The sequence below is a fragment of the Leptidea sinapis genome, chromosome 19 (genome assembly GCF_905404315.1).
Source record: "Leptidea sinapis chromosome 19, ilLepSina1.1, whole genome shotgun sequence".
Classification (NCBI taxonomy): domain Eukaryota; kingdom Metazoa; phylum Arthropoda; class Insecta; order Lepidoptera; family Pieridae; genus Leptidea; species Leptidea sinapis.
This window is the reverse complement of record NC_066283.1, coordinates 668,496-685,875: the sequence shown is the minus strand read 5'-3', so window position 1 is coordinate 685,875 and position 17,380 is coordinate 668,496. Positions and strand designations below refer to the sequence as shown.

General features: G+C 37.1%; 1 protein-coding gene across 1 annotated transcript; it reads right to left on the bottom strand.

Annotated features, from left to right (window-relative positions):
• Positions 1 to 117: 117 nt before the first annotated feature.
• LOC126969750 (glucose-6-phosphate isomerase) lies at positions 118 to 16,820 on the bottom strand. Its single transcript, XM_050815310.1, has 12 exons — positions 16,627 to 16,820; positions 14,814 to 14,953; positions 12,393 to 12,561; positions 11,161 to 11,269; positions 9,571 to 9,735; positions 7,985 to 8,097; positions 6,476 to 6,602; positions 5,542 to 5,636; positions 4,736 to 4,894; positions 3,689 to 3,821; positions 1,830 to 1,971; positions 118 to 899 (listed from the first exon to the last, which is right to left on the bottom strand). The coding sequence occupies exons 1-12, from the start codon at positions 16,755 to 16,757 to the stop codon at positions 712 to 714; spliced, it is 1,671 nt and encodes a 556-aa protein (XP_050671267.1). The 5' UTR covers positions 16,758 to 16,820; the 3' UTR covers positions 118 to 711.
• Positions 16,821 to 17,380: the final 560 nt, after the last annotated feature.

The window sequence follows — 17,380 nt, the reverse complement described above, 5'->3', positions numbered from 1 at the left end:
CCTACTATATTGTTACGATTTTTAATTAAAACTTTACGAGCATTAGGGTTGATATTTTACGGATGAAACGGAATAAAATAAGCTTCAAACATTTACTAAATAATAAAGAACTCCATATTCAAATAAAATTTTAATTATCTCTCACAATAAAGCATAACATTAAAATAATCTTACAACAATCAAGCAACAGCAATTTATATTTATATATATCTATAACTTATTACCCCTAACAGTGACAACACCTAACAATTTAAAATTAAGGACAACACATGCAGAATTTCGTGACCTTTAACACTAGACCAAATTAAATATTTTTCATCGATTCTTTATTTTTTAAATAAAAAATTTTTAAATCAATATTTAACTATGTAAAGAATATACATAATATAATAATAATGTTTTTAATTGGTTGGATGGATTGTCTATTGCCCAGACATGCAGGACCTGACAGTGTGTTCGATGCAGAAGATAATAATTATAATATTTTAAATAGCCAATAATTAAATAATACACCATCACATAATTAGAAAATTTATATGTCTACAACATAGGATTGACATAGTTATATAATATTGTAGGCCCAGGCACGGCCTCGAGCGGTGTCACTGATTTCACCGAAGTATAAAGGGTGGTGACATCATTGTTCTAGTTGTAACTCAAGATCCGTGCTGTGGCCTACGGTCTGCAAAATATAGTGAGTATGAAGGGATCTTAAAAGTTTTTTTTCAAGAAGTTAATGAGGCCGTTCGTGGAGGCGTCATGAGATGTCACCGGTTTGTTGTCCTGCAGTTCTGGTTCAATAGCTTTGGCTAATTGTTTGCCGAGCTCGACGCCCCATTGGTCGAATGAGTTGATGTCCCAGATCACACCCTGGGTAAAGATTTTGTGCTCATACATAGCTGAAATAAAAATAATAATTTGTTAACATTTCACAGACTATAAAAAACAAGTTGGAGAATATAGGCGTAGTTGCGGACTCACGGAAATCTCTTGTTTATTCGATCATAAACAAAGGTCAGACAGCTTCGATTGGGTGAACTATAGGCCTATTGCTATTACCTCCGTGCTTTCCAAAATAAAGGAAGACATCATTAACCGCCAGCTCTTGAGGTACCTAGAGGGTCAACAGTTAATCAACGACCGAAGGTACGGCTTTCGCTATAGTCGGTCGGCTGGCAAGCAAGAAAAAGCAAGGATGAAGGCCTGACAGGTTCCCAAGGTATTCCACGAGTTAATGCAAGAAGAACACCTGCTTCCTCACTGTATGCAACAGGATGACGGATATTACTCAAAACCCGTAAACGCTGCAGTGCCCCAAGGCAGTGTGTTATCTCCTACACTATTTCTTCTGCATATCAATGATATGTTGGACATGTCCAACAAGCATTGCTATGAGATATGCTGGAGATGCCGCATTTATTTATTCCGAAACAACAATTGCACACTAATACATAAACTACATACATTAAATGCAAAAATATATCTAAGTGTACGGATATCTTATAATAACTTGGGTTACGGTAATTAATAATTTCTTCTACATACAACTTAACTATGGAATGAGCTTGCGCGGTGTTTCCGGGACGATACGACATGTCTTACTTTCAAAAAAGCGCGTACACTTCTCAAGAAGGTCGGCAACGCTCCTGTGTCCTTTCTTTGGTGTTGCAGGAGAATGTAAGCAGCAGTGATCACTTAACATTGCCTGTTTAGTGTAAACTGGACATTTTAAAATGAAATAATAATAAAGTTGACGGGCTTCAGGCTGGCTCACAGCTACATCTAATTTAAATATTAAACACAAAAGTCGTCGTTCGTAAGTAACTCACCGATAAGGGCCCCCAGTGTGAAGGGCGTCACTTTCTTCACCACGATAGAGTTAGTGGGCCGGTTCCCCACAAATACTTTATGTGGCAGGATCTTTTCAATGGCTTCCGCAGACATTCCCGACTTCACCAGCTCACATTTTGCCTGCAAACAAAAATATAATCTTCTTATTTTGCCTGATAATAAATATGTCTTCGACTTCGAGAGTAGTAGATTCAAAGCAGACTGAGTAGAACAAACCTGGTCCGCTAGAGTCTCTCGGACCCCCAGGTGTGTCAAGATAGCGCATATCTTCGCGGAGAATAAAAAGTTAAACTTATTTTGAACAAAAAGCTGCATGTACTGCTCTGTCCTGCTATGTGTTGTTCGTATTGACAGTGTTACTTGTTAAGTTAATTTATCTTGAAAGTGCGCGTCATCACCATCATCATCCAAACACGCCTATAACTTGTAAAATATCTATCGTCGGCGCATCGTAATAGTATTTTATGCAACAGTTGTATAATGAGGGTCAAAAACACGAATGGCGTGGGTTGCAATGAATGACGCCACGACCGTTTTTTCACCTAGTTTATACAACGTGTCGCTTAGGTAGATACTATATTTTTCGACGACTAGGTTATTTTAAATAAAACAAAATTAAACAAAGTATATCACAAGTTTTCGAGTTACCTATGTGCTTAAATGGGCGGGAAATATATTGTATACATACTTCTCTAGTGAGGGGTTTCATTTTTCCTTCAAGGAATGGCAAAGGTACAATACAACCAACGCGAGAAAATTGAAAATTACAAAACATAATAATAGTTTTTTTTCGTAAGTTGACGTTAAAATGTTTAGTTTAATATTTATTATGTACTACGTATTATTTAATCGTTCTATGAACCTACCGCACCTAACCTAGATTTTGTAGTCTGTGGCACAAAAACAACTGTGGCGTGACAAACTTTTATGGCGACACTATAGTAAAGTAAACAGATAAAAGTAGAGGAGTAGAAAAATTAGTTTATGAATCAACCAATCACCTGTAATAGCCGCCGGTGACCACCTACACCTTCAGACAAAGCACGCACACATTTCTAACAGGAAGGCAACGCTCCTGTGATTTGTTTGGTTTTGCAGCAGAATATGAGCGACGGTGATCACTCAACTTTTGCTGACACACTTACAATAAGCACTCTATTGTTTCATAGCTCTGTAACACCTGTTACGTGAACCACGAATTAATTGCCAACATTAATATCATGAACAAACTGAACAGCAGTAGGTATCAGTGCAGGCCACTGGCCACTGGTGGAGAAGATTCACTGTAATTGTAAACAATAATAGTTGGGGCCGACCACAGATCGAATTGTAACGAGTCAAATTAAGTGAGCTGTGGGTGTCTGAGAGGTGGCGCTAGTGTAGCGGTGTGAAGTGTGAGGAGAGTCGTGGAGGGGTGGCGAAGGGTATATAATGCCTTGCTCGGGATTAAATTAATTTTTCTGCAGTGTTAGTGTTGTTAAATAATTCCGTGAGTATATACAAAAACGTTATAATTATAAAATCTGTACATAATGCAGTGGTTTGTGTTGGAATTCTGTTTTTATTTTCCCTTACTGCTTTACAAAGTATCTGTCTAATATAATATTGTAATAATAATAATAATTCCTTCTACATATTGTAATCACATGACATTAATAGTTAATGTTGACAGATGACGCGTGACATTGAAATGTCAGTTAACCACAGACTGAAGCCACAGTAAGAAGAATAGAATGATGGTCAAATATTTTGTAATTAAATTTTAAAGTATATTCAATGAAGGAATCGTTTTGTCTCTAATTACGGCTACTCTCTTTGTGTTTGTCAATAAAGTTACCTCATCCTCCGTCTTGCCCTTCATGAGGGCCTCTGTCTGCGCCAGGAAGTTGGCCAGGAGTATCTTGTGGTGGGCGTTGTTCGAGAGCGGGTTGTGGCTCACCGCGGCCGCGATGAAGTCGCACGGGATCAACCTGGATGTAACACGGAAGTGACATCAATAATATTTAACAGGTTTGGGGTGGCTAAAGTTCACCGGGCTTGTCTCTCTCGGTCGACGCGAGCTGACTTTACCCGATCGAGCATTACAGAGAGCTATTCAACTCCCACACCATGAAGTGGTGAGCGCGCCTCAAGCAGTGTTCACTTTTTCTATGACAAGAAGGGGCGAGACGAGCAGGACGTTCAGCTGATGGTAATTGATACACCCTGCCCATTACAATGCAGTGCCGCTCAGGATTCTTGAAATACCCAAAAATTCTCAGCACACTACAACTGCGCTCGTCACGTTGAGACATAAGATGTTAAGGTTTTATTTGCCCAGTAATTTCACTAGCTACGGCGACCTTCAGACCGAAACACGGTACACATTACTGCTTCACGGCAAAAATCGTCGTTGTGGTACCCATAATCCACTGGTAAACTTCTACACCTTATCGATCATTTTTAGGATAAAACGCGACTCATATTACAATTTAATTAGTTCAATCGAATCTATATTATGTTCGTGACATGCTCAGGAACCGGCCGGTTGGATATGCTATGGCTTACTTCATTAATGTCGACCCATATAGCCAAATGGTTAGTGACCCTGACTAATAAGCTAGAGGTCCAGGGTTTGAATCCCGGTAGGTGTGATCATTTATATGATGAATGTAGATGTTTCTTTTCGAGCCATGAATATTATATATTTATATATGTTTTTATCGTTGTCTTGTACCCATAGCACAGGCTATACCTAGTTTGGGGCAAGATAATTTGTGTCTAAATGTGTCAATATTATTATTAATTGATCCACCCGATGCTGTAGCTGCAGCCGTGTCACATTGTAATATTAACGTTTGCGTGACGTCAGTAGTTAGGCTGATGGTAACTCTGTATATCTGACCTGGTCCCCTGGTGTATGAGCTGGTAGAAGGCGTGTTGTCCGTTAGTCCCGGGCTCCCCCCACAGCACGGGCCCGGTGCTGTAGTCCACGGCGGCGCCCGCACGTGTCACGTACTTGCCGTTACTCTCCATGTCTCCTTGTTGGAAGTACGCGGCAAACCTGTCCCAAATACAAATTGACGTTGATAACACAAATTATCAGAACATCACAAAATTCGTCGCCTTTTTGCTCTTAATAGTGATTTTCATTATTATAACACCAACACCATTATAATAAGGGATTGCTTGTAACTAATTTTAGTAGGCTTCATTTAAGGGTAAATGTATACACTTTTATACTAAAGTCCCAGCCACTGTACAAGCATTATCTATAAATAAATATAAATGTTTTATTAAATAATGTCGTTAATAGCTTAATATCTAAGTGATCCGACAGCCTGGGACTAGATTATAATTATTTTATAGCAATAACAATGACAGTACAATATTGTATATCTCATTCAAAAGAGCGCAAAAAAAGAATGCTTGGAAAGTTTCGTGCACCGCTTCTTCTTTCTCGGAGCGCTATTTATCAATTTAGCACAGACATCAAAGTGAATTCTAAAGGAATCAATTTTGAAAATAAATGCGTTTATCAGTCGTTACAATCTATCGCTTGGTTTCACTTCCATACTAAGATTACTTCGAACATCTGCCGTCACAGCTAACTACATGTCTAGCCAGAAATATCGATAATGTTGCTTATCAATCACCGAATGTATTATGTGGTTTGGGCCTGAGTTAGTAACTGAGTCCCGCGTGTCTGACCTGTGTAAGTACTGGTCGTAGGGCAAGAGGGCGTGAGTCTCCGCGCCATACAAGTTGCCGTACCACACCCCCAGCAGCGCCAGTATCACCGGGGCCTGTCAAGTACAAAACAATTTCTAATTAATATTTCATTTGTATGAATAACACACTGTAAGGGAATATCAATTTTATGACACACATTCTAAGGTTCAGTATGCTATAGTGTACTGTTACATAAACAACCTGTTTACTATTTATTTTCTTCTTTATTATTTCCGCAATTGTTTAACATCACTCGAGAATAATCCTTAAAAGTGTATACAGAGGCGTACTTGATTCTTGACTAGAGCTCGGGTAGGCCGTGGTACTGGTGAGGAAGGAGAAGTCAACACAAGACCTAGTGCTTCCACCTGATACGGTGTGCCATTTAAATAATAAAGAGTACACAATAGTGTACCACAATTCCAAGTTTGAGTTTAAATGTTCGAATATTCATCAGCTACTAAATGAACGTTCAGATTGTTTACAATGTTTATTCCGTCGGAATTTCTGCATTTAACCACTTTTTTTTGCATAATATATCGATTTTTTTTTTATTGAGCTCTTAGCTGAGCTAAGCATGGACCTTCAATGGAACAAAGTTCTCTTCCTATTCAAAGTTGTATCGAAGAGTGGGAGAATGTTTTGCAAAGTGCTGCTAAGAAGAGAGAATGTAATTATTAATTGTTATAACTTATGAGTCCATGACGTTGGTAGCGCTTGTTAACAATAACAACAAATTAACTAAACAATGTAAAAATGGTGCTTACGTCTATGCAATAATATACAGTGTTATATATGTATGTTTATATATTAAAATAAAATATATCGTTGTCTGGTACGCACATTACAAGCTGTAGGGGTAGATAAGTTGCGATAAAATGCTTGAATAATTATTATAATTTACGATACATACATTTTTCTCTAGTGGCGCTGTTGTGAAGTGTTCGTCCATAAAATTGGCCCCGTCTAGAAGCTTCTCGAAGTTATCAAAGCCGATGTAGAGCGCGATGGACAGACCGATGGCAGACCACAGGGAGTACCTGAGCACAGTTCATATACAGACATTTGTGAGTTATATTATAAACTAGTAAGGGCAGATATTAAGATAAACAATCCAGTTAGGCAGGTCCAATTCCGCGAAAGAGGTCACTCGTCGGTCGAATCCAACTCGGATGGGAAGCGTTCGGGAAGCTCCGTAAAATCGTCCCAAATACCACAGTGTCCCAAGACGAAGGTTTTCATCCAGTGTGTGTTGTGTTGCCAGTGATGACTTACTGTACGCAGACGTGGTCCCTAACTATAGGCCTTATGAGAAAGCTTCCCTGTCAGATCGAATAAGAAATGAGGAGATCCGTAGGAGAACCAAAGTTACCGACTTAGTCCAAATGATTGCGAAACTGAAGTGACAGTGGGCAGGGCACATAGCTCGATGCACAGATGGCCGTTGGGGCAGTAAAGTCCTCGAATAGCGACCACGTACCGGAAGACGCAGTGTTGGTAGGCCCCCCACAAAATAGACCGGCGAAATGGTCAAGGTCGCCGGAATACGTTGGATGAGGGCAGCGCAGGACCGATCGTCGTAGAAATCTTTGGGGGAGGCCTTTGTCCAGCACGTCTTCCAGCTGATGATGAAGGGCAGATATATAGACAAATTAATAATTAAATTATTAAAACTTTCGAAGACATTGTTAACTTATTTGTTAATACGGCTTCACTCACGATTTATCGGTGTGGGTACCGACTAGTTTCGGACCATTCGGAGGTCCTTCACTACAATACACTCACCATGATGAAGTGAACTGACAGACAGTCAGTTCGAAAATTTCACGTCATTGTTTTGTATCACTGTAATTGAGCACGTCGTAGACTGGATTCAATAATTAGCTGCATGCGTGAAGCCGCGACCGAGGATAATATAGCTTTATATCTTACAATAACCGCCGCTAAACAGTTTTTAAAACTAGTGCGGAGGGTAGATTCAAATCTTTTTGTTGTACTTTATTTAATAATACTTCTTTTGTAACGGGCTAAGTAACTCGATCGGTAAGTTTATTATATAAGTGCAAATGTTTTTTCTAGTGAATATTTGTAGTTTAAAAACTTTGAGTACCTTTTTCACGTAATGTTTTATGTAATTTCTTAGTCTATGTAAATAATTGGGTATTACATTGTTTAGTACCAAGGCCATTAATAAAGTTACGCTAGTAAGAACAATTTTAATAACACTTCATTGTATTTGAAAATAAAAGTAAAATCCAATTTCCAGGAACGTGTGCAACAAATAACTTGTAATTATTTGTAAAATTAATTATGAATTCTTGGAAAAGTAAATCACGGGTCAACGTGTGACGGCTGGTTGTATTTTAACTGAAACCGTTTTCATCGTCTAAAAGTATATTACTTATAGTAACTGCTAACATACCTTCCTCCCACCCAGTCCCAGAATCCGAACATGTTGTCGGGATCTATCCCGAACGCGGTCACCTTCTCGGAGTTCGTCGAGAGCGCGACGAAATGTTTGGACACGGCCGACGGCTGGAACGAAACAAGCCGTGAGAGATGACTGCAGGTGTTATTGATGTAGGGAACAGGAGGCTATTGCTACAGCAAGGCTTGCTTTGTGAGCATTAATTTTGTAATTTTTAGTTATCATGCGTATGTATGCTATGACATGGTTCGTCATGCTCACTGAATGGCATTGCTTGCGGCTTCGCTCAAATATGTGCGAGGGGAACGATGGCTGGTCCATGCGTCAACTTGTGAATTGGTGCTGCTTGTGGTGTCATGTCAACCTGTGAACGGGTGCTGCTTGTGGTGCCATGTCGACCTGTTAAAGTTAATAAATCATTGTATTTGTACCATCATGTTTACGAAGCATCCTTAAACAAACAATGAATTCAAGCCCTAAAGGTTGATGCATCCAATATACGATAATTTATATTCATACAGTTAATTCTATATAACTTTGAAATAGTTTATATCATTTAAAGAGAACTCATATATTGGATGCAGCACCTTACATAGTAAATAAATTACTCTATTTGATTGAAAAGAGTGGCCGTTGAGTTTCTTATATGTTCTTCTCACGAGCTCAACTTTTTACGAACATATAGTATTCAAAAGAGCTTAGTTTCAGCCTGATTGAATAAAGTTTATTTGACTTTGAACAGAACATGTATAGGAGCGTTGCTGTCCTTTAGGAGTACACGTTTCTTTGAAGATGCCTGGACATTCGCTCAAGGACGCTCATGTCGCGGTTTGATTGTACGTCGAAGAAAGTCTCTTTAAAACCGTATTGTGGAACGCCATATAAAGTTTGTAAACGTTTGATATAAAATAAGTCTACCAACACTTGTGTCTCTGGTTGACATATTGTACTTGTCTATACTCTGTGTGCCGGCCATCTTGTTTTCTCTGTGATCGCTGCTATTAAAACATGATTGTTGTTCTTGTATAATAACTAATGACTGTTTCATGTGCATCTCGATTAAAACTAATCCAAAGAAATCAATATATTCTATTCATATCTTTATTCACACATCTAAGTGTTAAGGATGAGTTGATTATTAGTGTGGGTGGTGGGTTTGGACGATCAATAAGTGTTTAAAATATTATTTGAATAAAAATACATGAATTTGAACATGTCCCACCAACTGACAGTACGGTGTAGCAGACCGAGATACAACCTGACAGATAGAACATGACCACATCGCACTACGAGACTCTAATACATTTGTATTGGAAATCGTCTGGTGGAAAGTAAAGACCGGAGCGACAGTAGCGCGAGAGATGCGGCGCGGCCTAGGAGTGGCACAGAAGGTTCACTCAGTCAGCCTCTTTGTAAAGAAGTAGAAAATCATTAAAAGAAACATGTACCTAAATAACAATCTCGGATTGCCACGAGTGATTACAATTGAACACAGAAATGGGCCTAATTCAATAAATCAATCAACCAAATTGTTTATTTCCGTAAATAGGGGGAGTCAAAAGTACTATTGATATACATACCTCTTTCGCTGCCTTCAGGAACCAGTCCTTCGCTGAAGTAGCATTAGTGATGGTTTCCTGGGTAGTGAAAGTCTTCGATGCAATTATGAATAGCGCTGTTTCGGGGTTCAGACGTTTGAGCACCTCAGCTAAGTGGGTCCCGTCGATATTTGATACAAAGTGTACCTGTGTGTGTGGAAACATTTGGTTTTATCGAAAATGAAAACAATCTTCAACAGGATTTGCGAATTCTCGTCATGCTCGCAAAAATATCAATATCGCTCAAACGATGGCTAGTCCATGCCCCGATACACGTTAACCAGTGCTTGTGGTGACTAATCATCCTGTTATAGTGATCGTTGAATCTGTATTATGTGCTTCCTAATTCTGATGTGTTCGCTACAAGCACGATTACAAATGGTCACTCGAGCTGTTACGGTTGGTATTGCCACAATGTGATAATTTATATTTACAGTTTCATTTTTAAAAACTTTGAAACCTCTCTGTAGACTTGAATAAAGTTCAACAGAGAAGGAGAAAATAGTTCAATAATTAAAATAGATTTAAAAATGCGGATATCGTTATCATTTATGTGTAGGTAATCAATGCAAATGGTGATTCAACTTGATCACTAGACAACAACGATGAGGTGCGTTAGGGCGGCGTCCATCTTGCCGCCCGCTACTTTCCTACCGATTCATTCAATTGCAAATCGGTAATCGTATTGAGGCGTGTCGTGAGTATACGTCGAGTATACGAAATTAGTTGCTCTAGTGACTAGAGTATTGTGTTGTCGTGCCACAACACATTCTACTTTAAACATGCTTTCCAACAACATAACTAATTATTGTGACAATCTTGACGTCAAGCCAGCGTTCAACGTATTCAGCGAAGGAAGGAAAACAATATTTCTAAATATTACACATTTGGTTTTATTTTGAATCGACGGAAACAGCTTAGGAGTAGCTTAAATAGCAAAAAATAACTATATAATATACCGTTTACACCTACAAAATTAAATAAGAAAGTTTCAATTAAATGTACCATGCCATGCCATTTTAAAATCCCATGACTTTAACCTGTTTATACTAGCCACTCCACCATTGAACTGGGCCGCTTTCAGCTTGGATCCCCGTGGGGCCTCTCTTGACTGTTTGGTAGCCTAGCTAGCCTCAAGGCTTGGAACCCGTAAATTTGACGGTAATGATTTGTATCGGTTATTTCGTTGGAAGTTAAGGGAGTGTTTTGTTGCTATTGCCAACTGGATGATCCGCCAGAGTCAAGCGATGCGAGCGCGCCTCACACAGCACCAGGTTATCGCTCGCTCGACTCGTGCGGCTAATGGCGGTAATTATCATAAAACTGAATCTTTGCTGTATTTGATGACTAGGCGAAAAAGATCGGTCAAAACCGTTCGGCATGAGTTACTCAAAATAAACTTTATGATTAAATTAAATAACCAAAAAATCTTAACAATGTGGATAAAAGGTAGATCACAATTAAATATAAAGTTCCCTGTGTACTTACACGGTAACCGATTGTTTTCGGTTTCCAAGACTTGGCTAGCATTAAGATTTAGAAATATTCATTAAGAAAAGTTAAATTATTTACCTTCAAATGGTTAGCATATGGCTTCAGCGCTTCGGTGACCATGAGCGGTCCAAGGTCTGACCCACCAATACCAATATTGACAATGTCTGTGATTGACTTGCCGGTGTATCTGAAACAATTTTCATATATATGACATTACTGATACTGTTACTTATCAGCATAAGGACAGGGTTCGTGAAATACCACTAGATATAATTCCGCACATAATTTATGGACTCTACCAGCGGGAGGCTCCTTTGCACAGGATGCCGGCTAGATTATTGGTACCACAACAGCGCCTGTTTCTGCCGTGAAGCAGTAATGTGTAAGCAATACTGTGTTTCGATCTGAAGGGCGCCGTAGCTAGTGAAATTACTGGGCAAATGAGACAGATCTTATGTCTCAAGGTGACGAGCGCAGTTGTAGTGCCGCTTAGAATTTTTGGGGTCGTTCAAGAATCCTGAGCGGCACTGGAATTTAATGGGCTGGGCGTATCAATTACCGTCAGCTGAACGTCCTGCTCGTCTCGTCCCTTTTTTTCATAGTCGTCGCAAAATACACGTCGCAGTATTCTCTAACAAGCATAGGTTCTTCTTAGTAAGTTCTTCGAGTAAGAAGTGAGTAGATGCATCAGCTGCGGTCTGGCGAAATAAATGGTTAATGTACTACCTGCGGGCAGAGAACGATGTGGCACTTCACCAAAATATGTTTCATATTTAGTAAAAGTTCTTCGGTTTTCGAGGTATTCAGCATTTACGAAAACTAAAATAAATAACATGCTTTGCAACTCTTTTTGGCGGCAAGACTCTAAATGAAGAAATTTTTTTAATCTGTTTTTTGGGTAGTGTCCCTGGATAGATACGTTATCGAATATATTTGATCCCACGGGGGAGATCAGAGCTTCTTGCGATCGTAATCAGCATTATGCTGAAGTGTGACAAACACGTGCTGGCATGTAATTTGTTTTGTATATAGTGTTCTATTTTATTTAATAAATATTGTGTTTGTTTTAAATAAATATCTTTCTTTATCTCTTTCAATATTAAACTACGACTTTTGGGGGCGCATGCATGGTTTTTTATGAAACGAAGGTCTAACTCAAATATTTTCATGTTGCTTATTTATTTCTTTAGTTTAACGTGGTAACGTTAAAGTGACACATTTATTAAGAGTTCCCGTGGGAGTACGATACGGATGTAACGCGGATGAAGTCGCGGGTAACAGCTGGTAAATGAATAACCAGAAGACCTTACCCCTTCCACGAGCCACCAATAACTTGCTGTGAAAACTGTTTCATATGAGCCAGCACTCCGTTGACATCAGGTGTGATATCTTTTCCGTTCACCAATATCGGTCTGTTCTGTCTGTTTCGCAGCGCCACGTGCAGGACGGCTCTGTCTTCCGTGAAGTTTATTTTCTCACCTGTAATTGACTCAATTAGTTAATTGCTCTTAATAGTGATTTTCATTATTATAACACTAGAAATAAGGGATTGCTTGTAACTAATTCTGGTAGGCTTCATAAGATACATAATAGCTTTAAGGGTAAATGTATACACTTTTATAATAAAGTCCCAGCCCCTGTTCAGGCATTATCTATAAATAAATATAAATGTTTTATTAAATAATAGCTTTGTCGTAAATTCTATTACTCCATAGCTGAATATCTAAGTGATCGGACAGCCTGGGACTAGATTATGATTATTTTATAGCAATAGCAATGACAGTACAATATTGTATATTTTTATTAAAAGAGCGCAAAAAATAATGCTGGGAGAGTTTCTTGCGCCGCTTCTTCTCTCTCAGGGCACTATTTGTTTCCGAAGAAATAGTAGTAGTATCTAATATATTAGAAATGATTTCAAAAAGAATATTAAAGGGATAAATTTTGAGAAAATAAATGCCGTTTATTAATCATAGTTCACCACATCCTTACTAATATTTATAGATATATCATATATGCAAATTTGAGTTAGTTTGTTTGACAGTTTATTGCGCTTTCACACCTTAACCGATCATTAAATTTTGAACATATTCTGTATCTCTATATATCCTCACTAGCTGTCCTGACTGACGTTGTTTTGTAGATACCTATTAAATAAAATACTGTTTTTATTTATGAATTTGTCAATAATATTACATAACATTAAGAATTATTTCGTAAAATATACTCCCTGTTGTTGTTGATGAAATTGTTTCACAGCAAAACTGTTAAGCCATGCGTCAGAAAATAATTATGGATCCCAATTCGAAAAAAAAACTATCCTATCTATCAAGTTGGACTAAACTGCACTCCCATCAAAATCCGTTCATTACTTAAGGAGTTGACTGGGAACAAACATCAGGACACTGGATTTATATATATATTAAGAAGATATATATTCAGGGGTACAGATAAGGACATAGGATACTATTTATCCCGAAATTTTTAAGATTTAAGGGAGCGCATATCTTACTTGAGGTCGGATCGATTGTATTAATTAACATTTTTACTTTTTTTACCTACAAAATTTGTAAGGCATTGACTATTCGACATTTGAATATTTTTGATGTATCACTTTACATAATAAATTGTTATTCAAATGATTTGTAAAACGATGAAGATTTACATCTTGTTGATTTTAAAGAGTGGCAATGAGTTTCTTGCCGCTTCTGCTCACTAATGCTCTACCTTTAACGAACTGGCGGTACCAGTGGGAGGCTCCACAACATTTAACACATTTCTGCCGTGACGCAAACATTATTGTGTTTCGGTCTAAAGGGCGCCGTAGCTGAAATTACTGGGCAAATGAGACAACATCTTATGTCTCAACGTGACGAGTGCAACTGTAGTTCCACTCAGAATTTTTGGGTTTTTCAAGAACTCTGTGCGACACTGTATTGTAATATATACTGTATCGGCGTATCAATTACCATCAGCTGAGCGTCCTGATCGTCTCATCCCTTATTTTCACAAAAAAAAAGTAAACTTTTAACATTCTTAAGTGTAATATATGACCTACATGAATGAAGTGATTTTAATTAACATCTGAAGCTCGAAATATTTGTCTATTTTTATTTCATTTAACTTACGCGCGATAGTTTGTGGCTAGACACACTCTCTATTTTATACATAATCTTAGTTCCCGCCACGAGAACTGGCAATGTACCTGTGAATTGCCAAACAGACAGAGAAACAGGAGAGCTTCGTACACATGCACAGACATACCACCACCCTATGTGCTCTTTTTATCTGGCACGATCTATATCTACCGCTACTATGTAGGTGTATTACCCTAAGCTATGCTGTACATACGTGCACCCACAGACATAACCCGCAGGCACAGTCACTTGAGATGCTTTAGCCACTTGTGTTTACATTAGCTGAGGTATCATTATGCGGCTTATGTTACGGTTACTAGATAAACGTGATTTGTGATAGATTCATGCTGTAATATTGCCGCTCTTTCAGAGTTGAACAAGAAATAAAATTATAATTAATAATGAATCTGGTAAAAAATTATCTGTGGTGTTTTTGTCTACGGATAAGTAGATATTGGCAGTTTTTTGTCTTGCTGTTTCCATGTGGATGTGGTAGCATAGGAACATAAAAACACTTGCCGTTTCCACTTGTGCCCCATGTTGCTCTTCTTATAGCTACTTAACATGAAACACCAAATTGAACAACCACTTTACCTGTAAACATAGCATCTCTTGCTTTTTCTACTTCTCTTGACTTCGCTAGATTTAGAAGCAAAGCAAATGTGGTGTCATCGATTCTGTTTTTTGAGTAGTCAAAGAGAATGTCTCCATCATTAGGAGTGGGGATGATAAGACTGCAAAATAATTAAAAGAAATCATAATCACCGTGAAAGTTTAGAGAGAAGAAAGTTCCCAACCTCATTGTTTATTAAATGAGTCAAACAAAGACAGAATTAATTTCAAAATATATTGAATTAAACATGCACAAATTAACTATTACTTTTAGTATTATAACAACTCTCATTGTACATGAATATACTTTATAATATTATGTAATTAATATATGGGGAAAAATTTTCTTCACATTTTATATGACAAGTCAACTCATTTTAGTTTTCAAAGTAAAATTACTTTTAATTGTAGTGTTTTAGTTCAATGACTTTTTTACTCTCATAGGTAGTGACATGATCCCATTGCTGTGGACATTGGAATTCTGAGTAAAAAATGTTCTTATAAGCATTAATGCATTACAAGAGACTTAATCCTGCAGACAAACTATCCAAACAGTTTTGCGGGACTATGTTAGCTTATGATTCTTTCTGTAAACTATTAATAGTACAAATAAATAAATAATAATAATTATTGATTAAATCCAGCCACTTTCAATCAAGTTCATACTTTTATCTCATCAGTTATGGGCAGTACAGATCTGTATCTATGGTTCTGCGTGAGACTTACCATGGTTTCCAAAGTTTATAGTGTAAAGATAAGTAAAAAAGTGAACAATTTCATTTTTCTCAATTATTATTTTACATTTCATTCACAAATTATATGCATCTCCTGCCTCAAGTTATCAGTTCACTATAATTATTATCAATGGAGAAGATGAAAGCTATGACCATCATGGACCTAAGAAAGAAGCCATCTGAGTTGGCCAAAGTGGAATTTGGTTATAGGATTTGAATGAGAGTTTAAAGTTGGTAAAAATATTTAAGAATTACATTACAATACTAATATGGAATACCATATAAGGAAGCATGTGGGTAAAGAGACATGGTGAGATATTAAACTATCTAAAAAGGAAGCTCATTCACTTGCATGGGGGGAGGGTGTCCAAGTCTTCAGTCATAGCAACATTCACCTTGATATGTTGCCAGTGTGACAGGCAAGTGGTGTATCTAACACACATTCTTATCAATATGTGGTAACTAATGATTGTATCAACTTGTATGATAGAACTATGGTTTACAAGGATTAAGGGATTTGTTGTTGAACATCAAATAATAATCATCAGAATAATATTTCCATATTGTAGTTTTGTTTTTTATTTTATTTATTGGAATGGTATGTAAGTCAATTTATATAATTAGTCTACTTTTCAAATATTACAACATTACATTAGAAAAAAATATAATTTCAGATTATCTAGAATTGATCTTAGATCGGGAGTTTCATAATTTGTTGAGGTCAATTCAAAGGTCATGAGTTCATTTTGTTGACATTTCACAAGGCATACAACAATTAGACAAATATAATATGTTGTTAAATGAACGAATACAATAAGTATATTTAAAAAAAAATGCATTACTTTTTTGTATATACTTATTCAAAACAAAAGAGCCGACACTGACATTGAATAATAGTTACGTTTCCTAGATGACGAATAATGTTCCAAACTAATTTAAAAGGTTTTTTAGCCGATGTTTTAATCTTTTCAATAAGGTTGTATTTTAAATAAGGTAGGGATTTTAAAATATTAAGAAACAATTCAAAATAAGAGTTCTAGTAAATATTTAAGCGTACAAACCTGTATTTATTAAAACGGTTCGCATCTTGTTGAAAAAGTTGCTGTATGTTGATTTTATTTCCGTTGGCATTGTAATATTCCTGGAGTTTTTGAAACGCCGGGTCTCTTTTTAAATTTACTTTTGGTTCCATTTTCAAACTTTTATAATGACTTTTCCTTACGAACGTCGAAAGTAATCTTACTAACTCAGTAATCACTACTTTTTTTGACATTCCAATGACATCTGAAGGTTATTTACGTTCCGTTCATAGTAAAGTAAGTTCAAGCTAGTAAGAATATATTAATTTGAATAACGAATATTGTTTATTTTATATCACAACAATAAAGTGACAAAAATCTTATTATGTAATAGTAGGTATTAATTTAGATCCTAGTGTGCCTAGTTACAGAAGTTTAAAGAACCTTTAAAAGATATAGCTACTTTATATGCCAATTTAATACCTAAGATTAATAAATTTAAATCATACTCAGGGCAAAAACGCGCGTACAAGACAGAAAGACCACATTTTCACGCTTCATAGTTATTTTGTGGCTCTAAAATCGAGGAGCAATCCGAAATGTATCAGTTAGATTTTTTTTATTTCAATTTTTTTATGATTCTCTGTGTTTAAGGGGACTTTTACTGTGACGAAACAAACGCATACGGCATATCTACTTCGAGGCTTAGATGCGAAAACGTACAAAAAAACTGAGTTCTCTATTTTGTGTAATGCACGCACACTCACACAAATTGTGAATGACGAAGTGAACGATA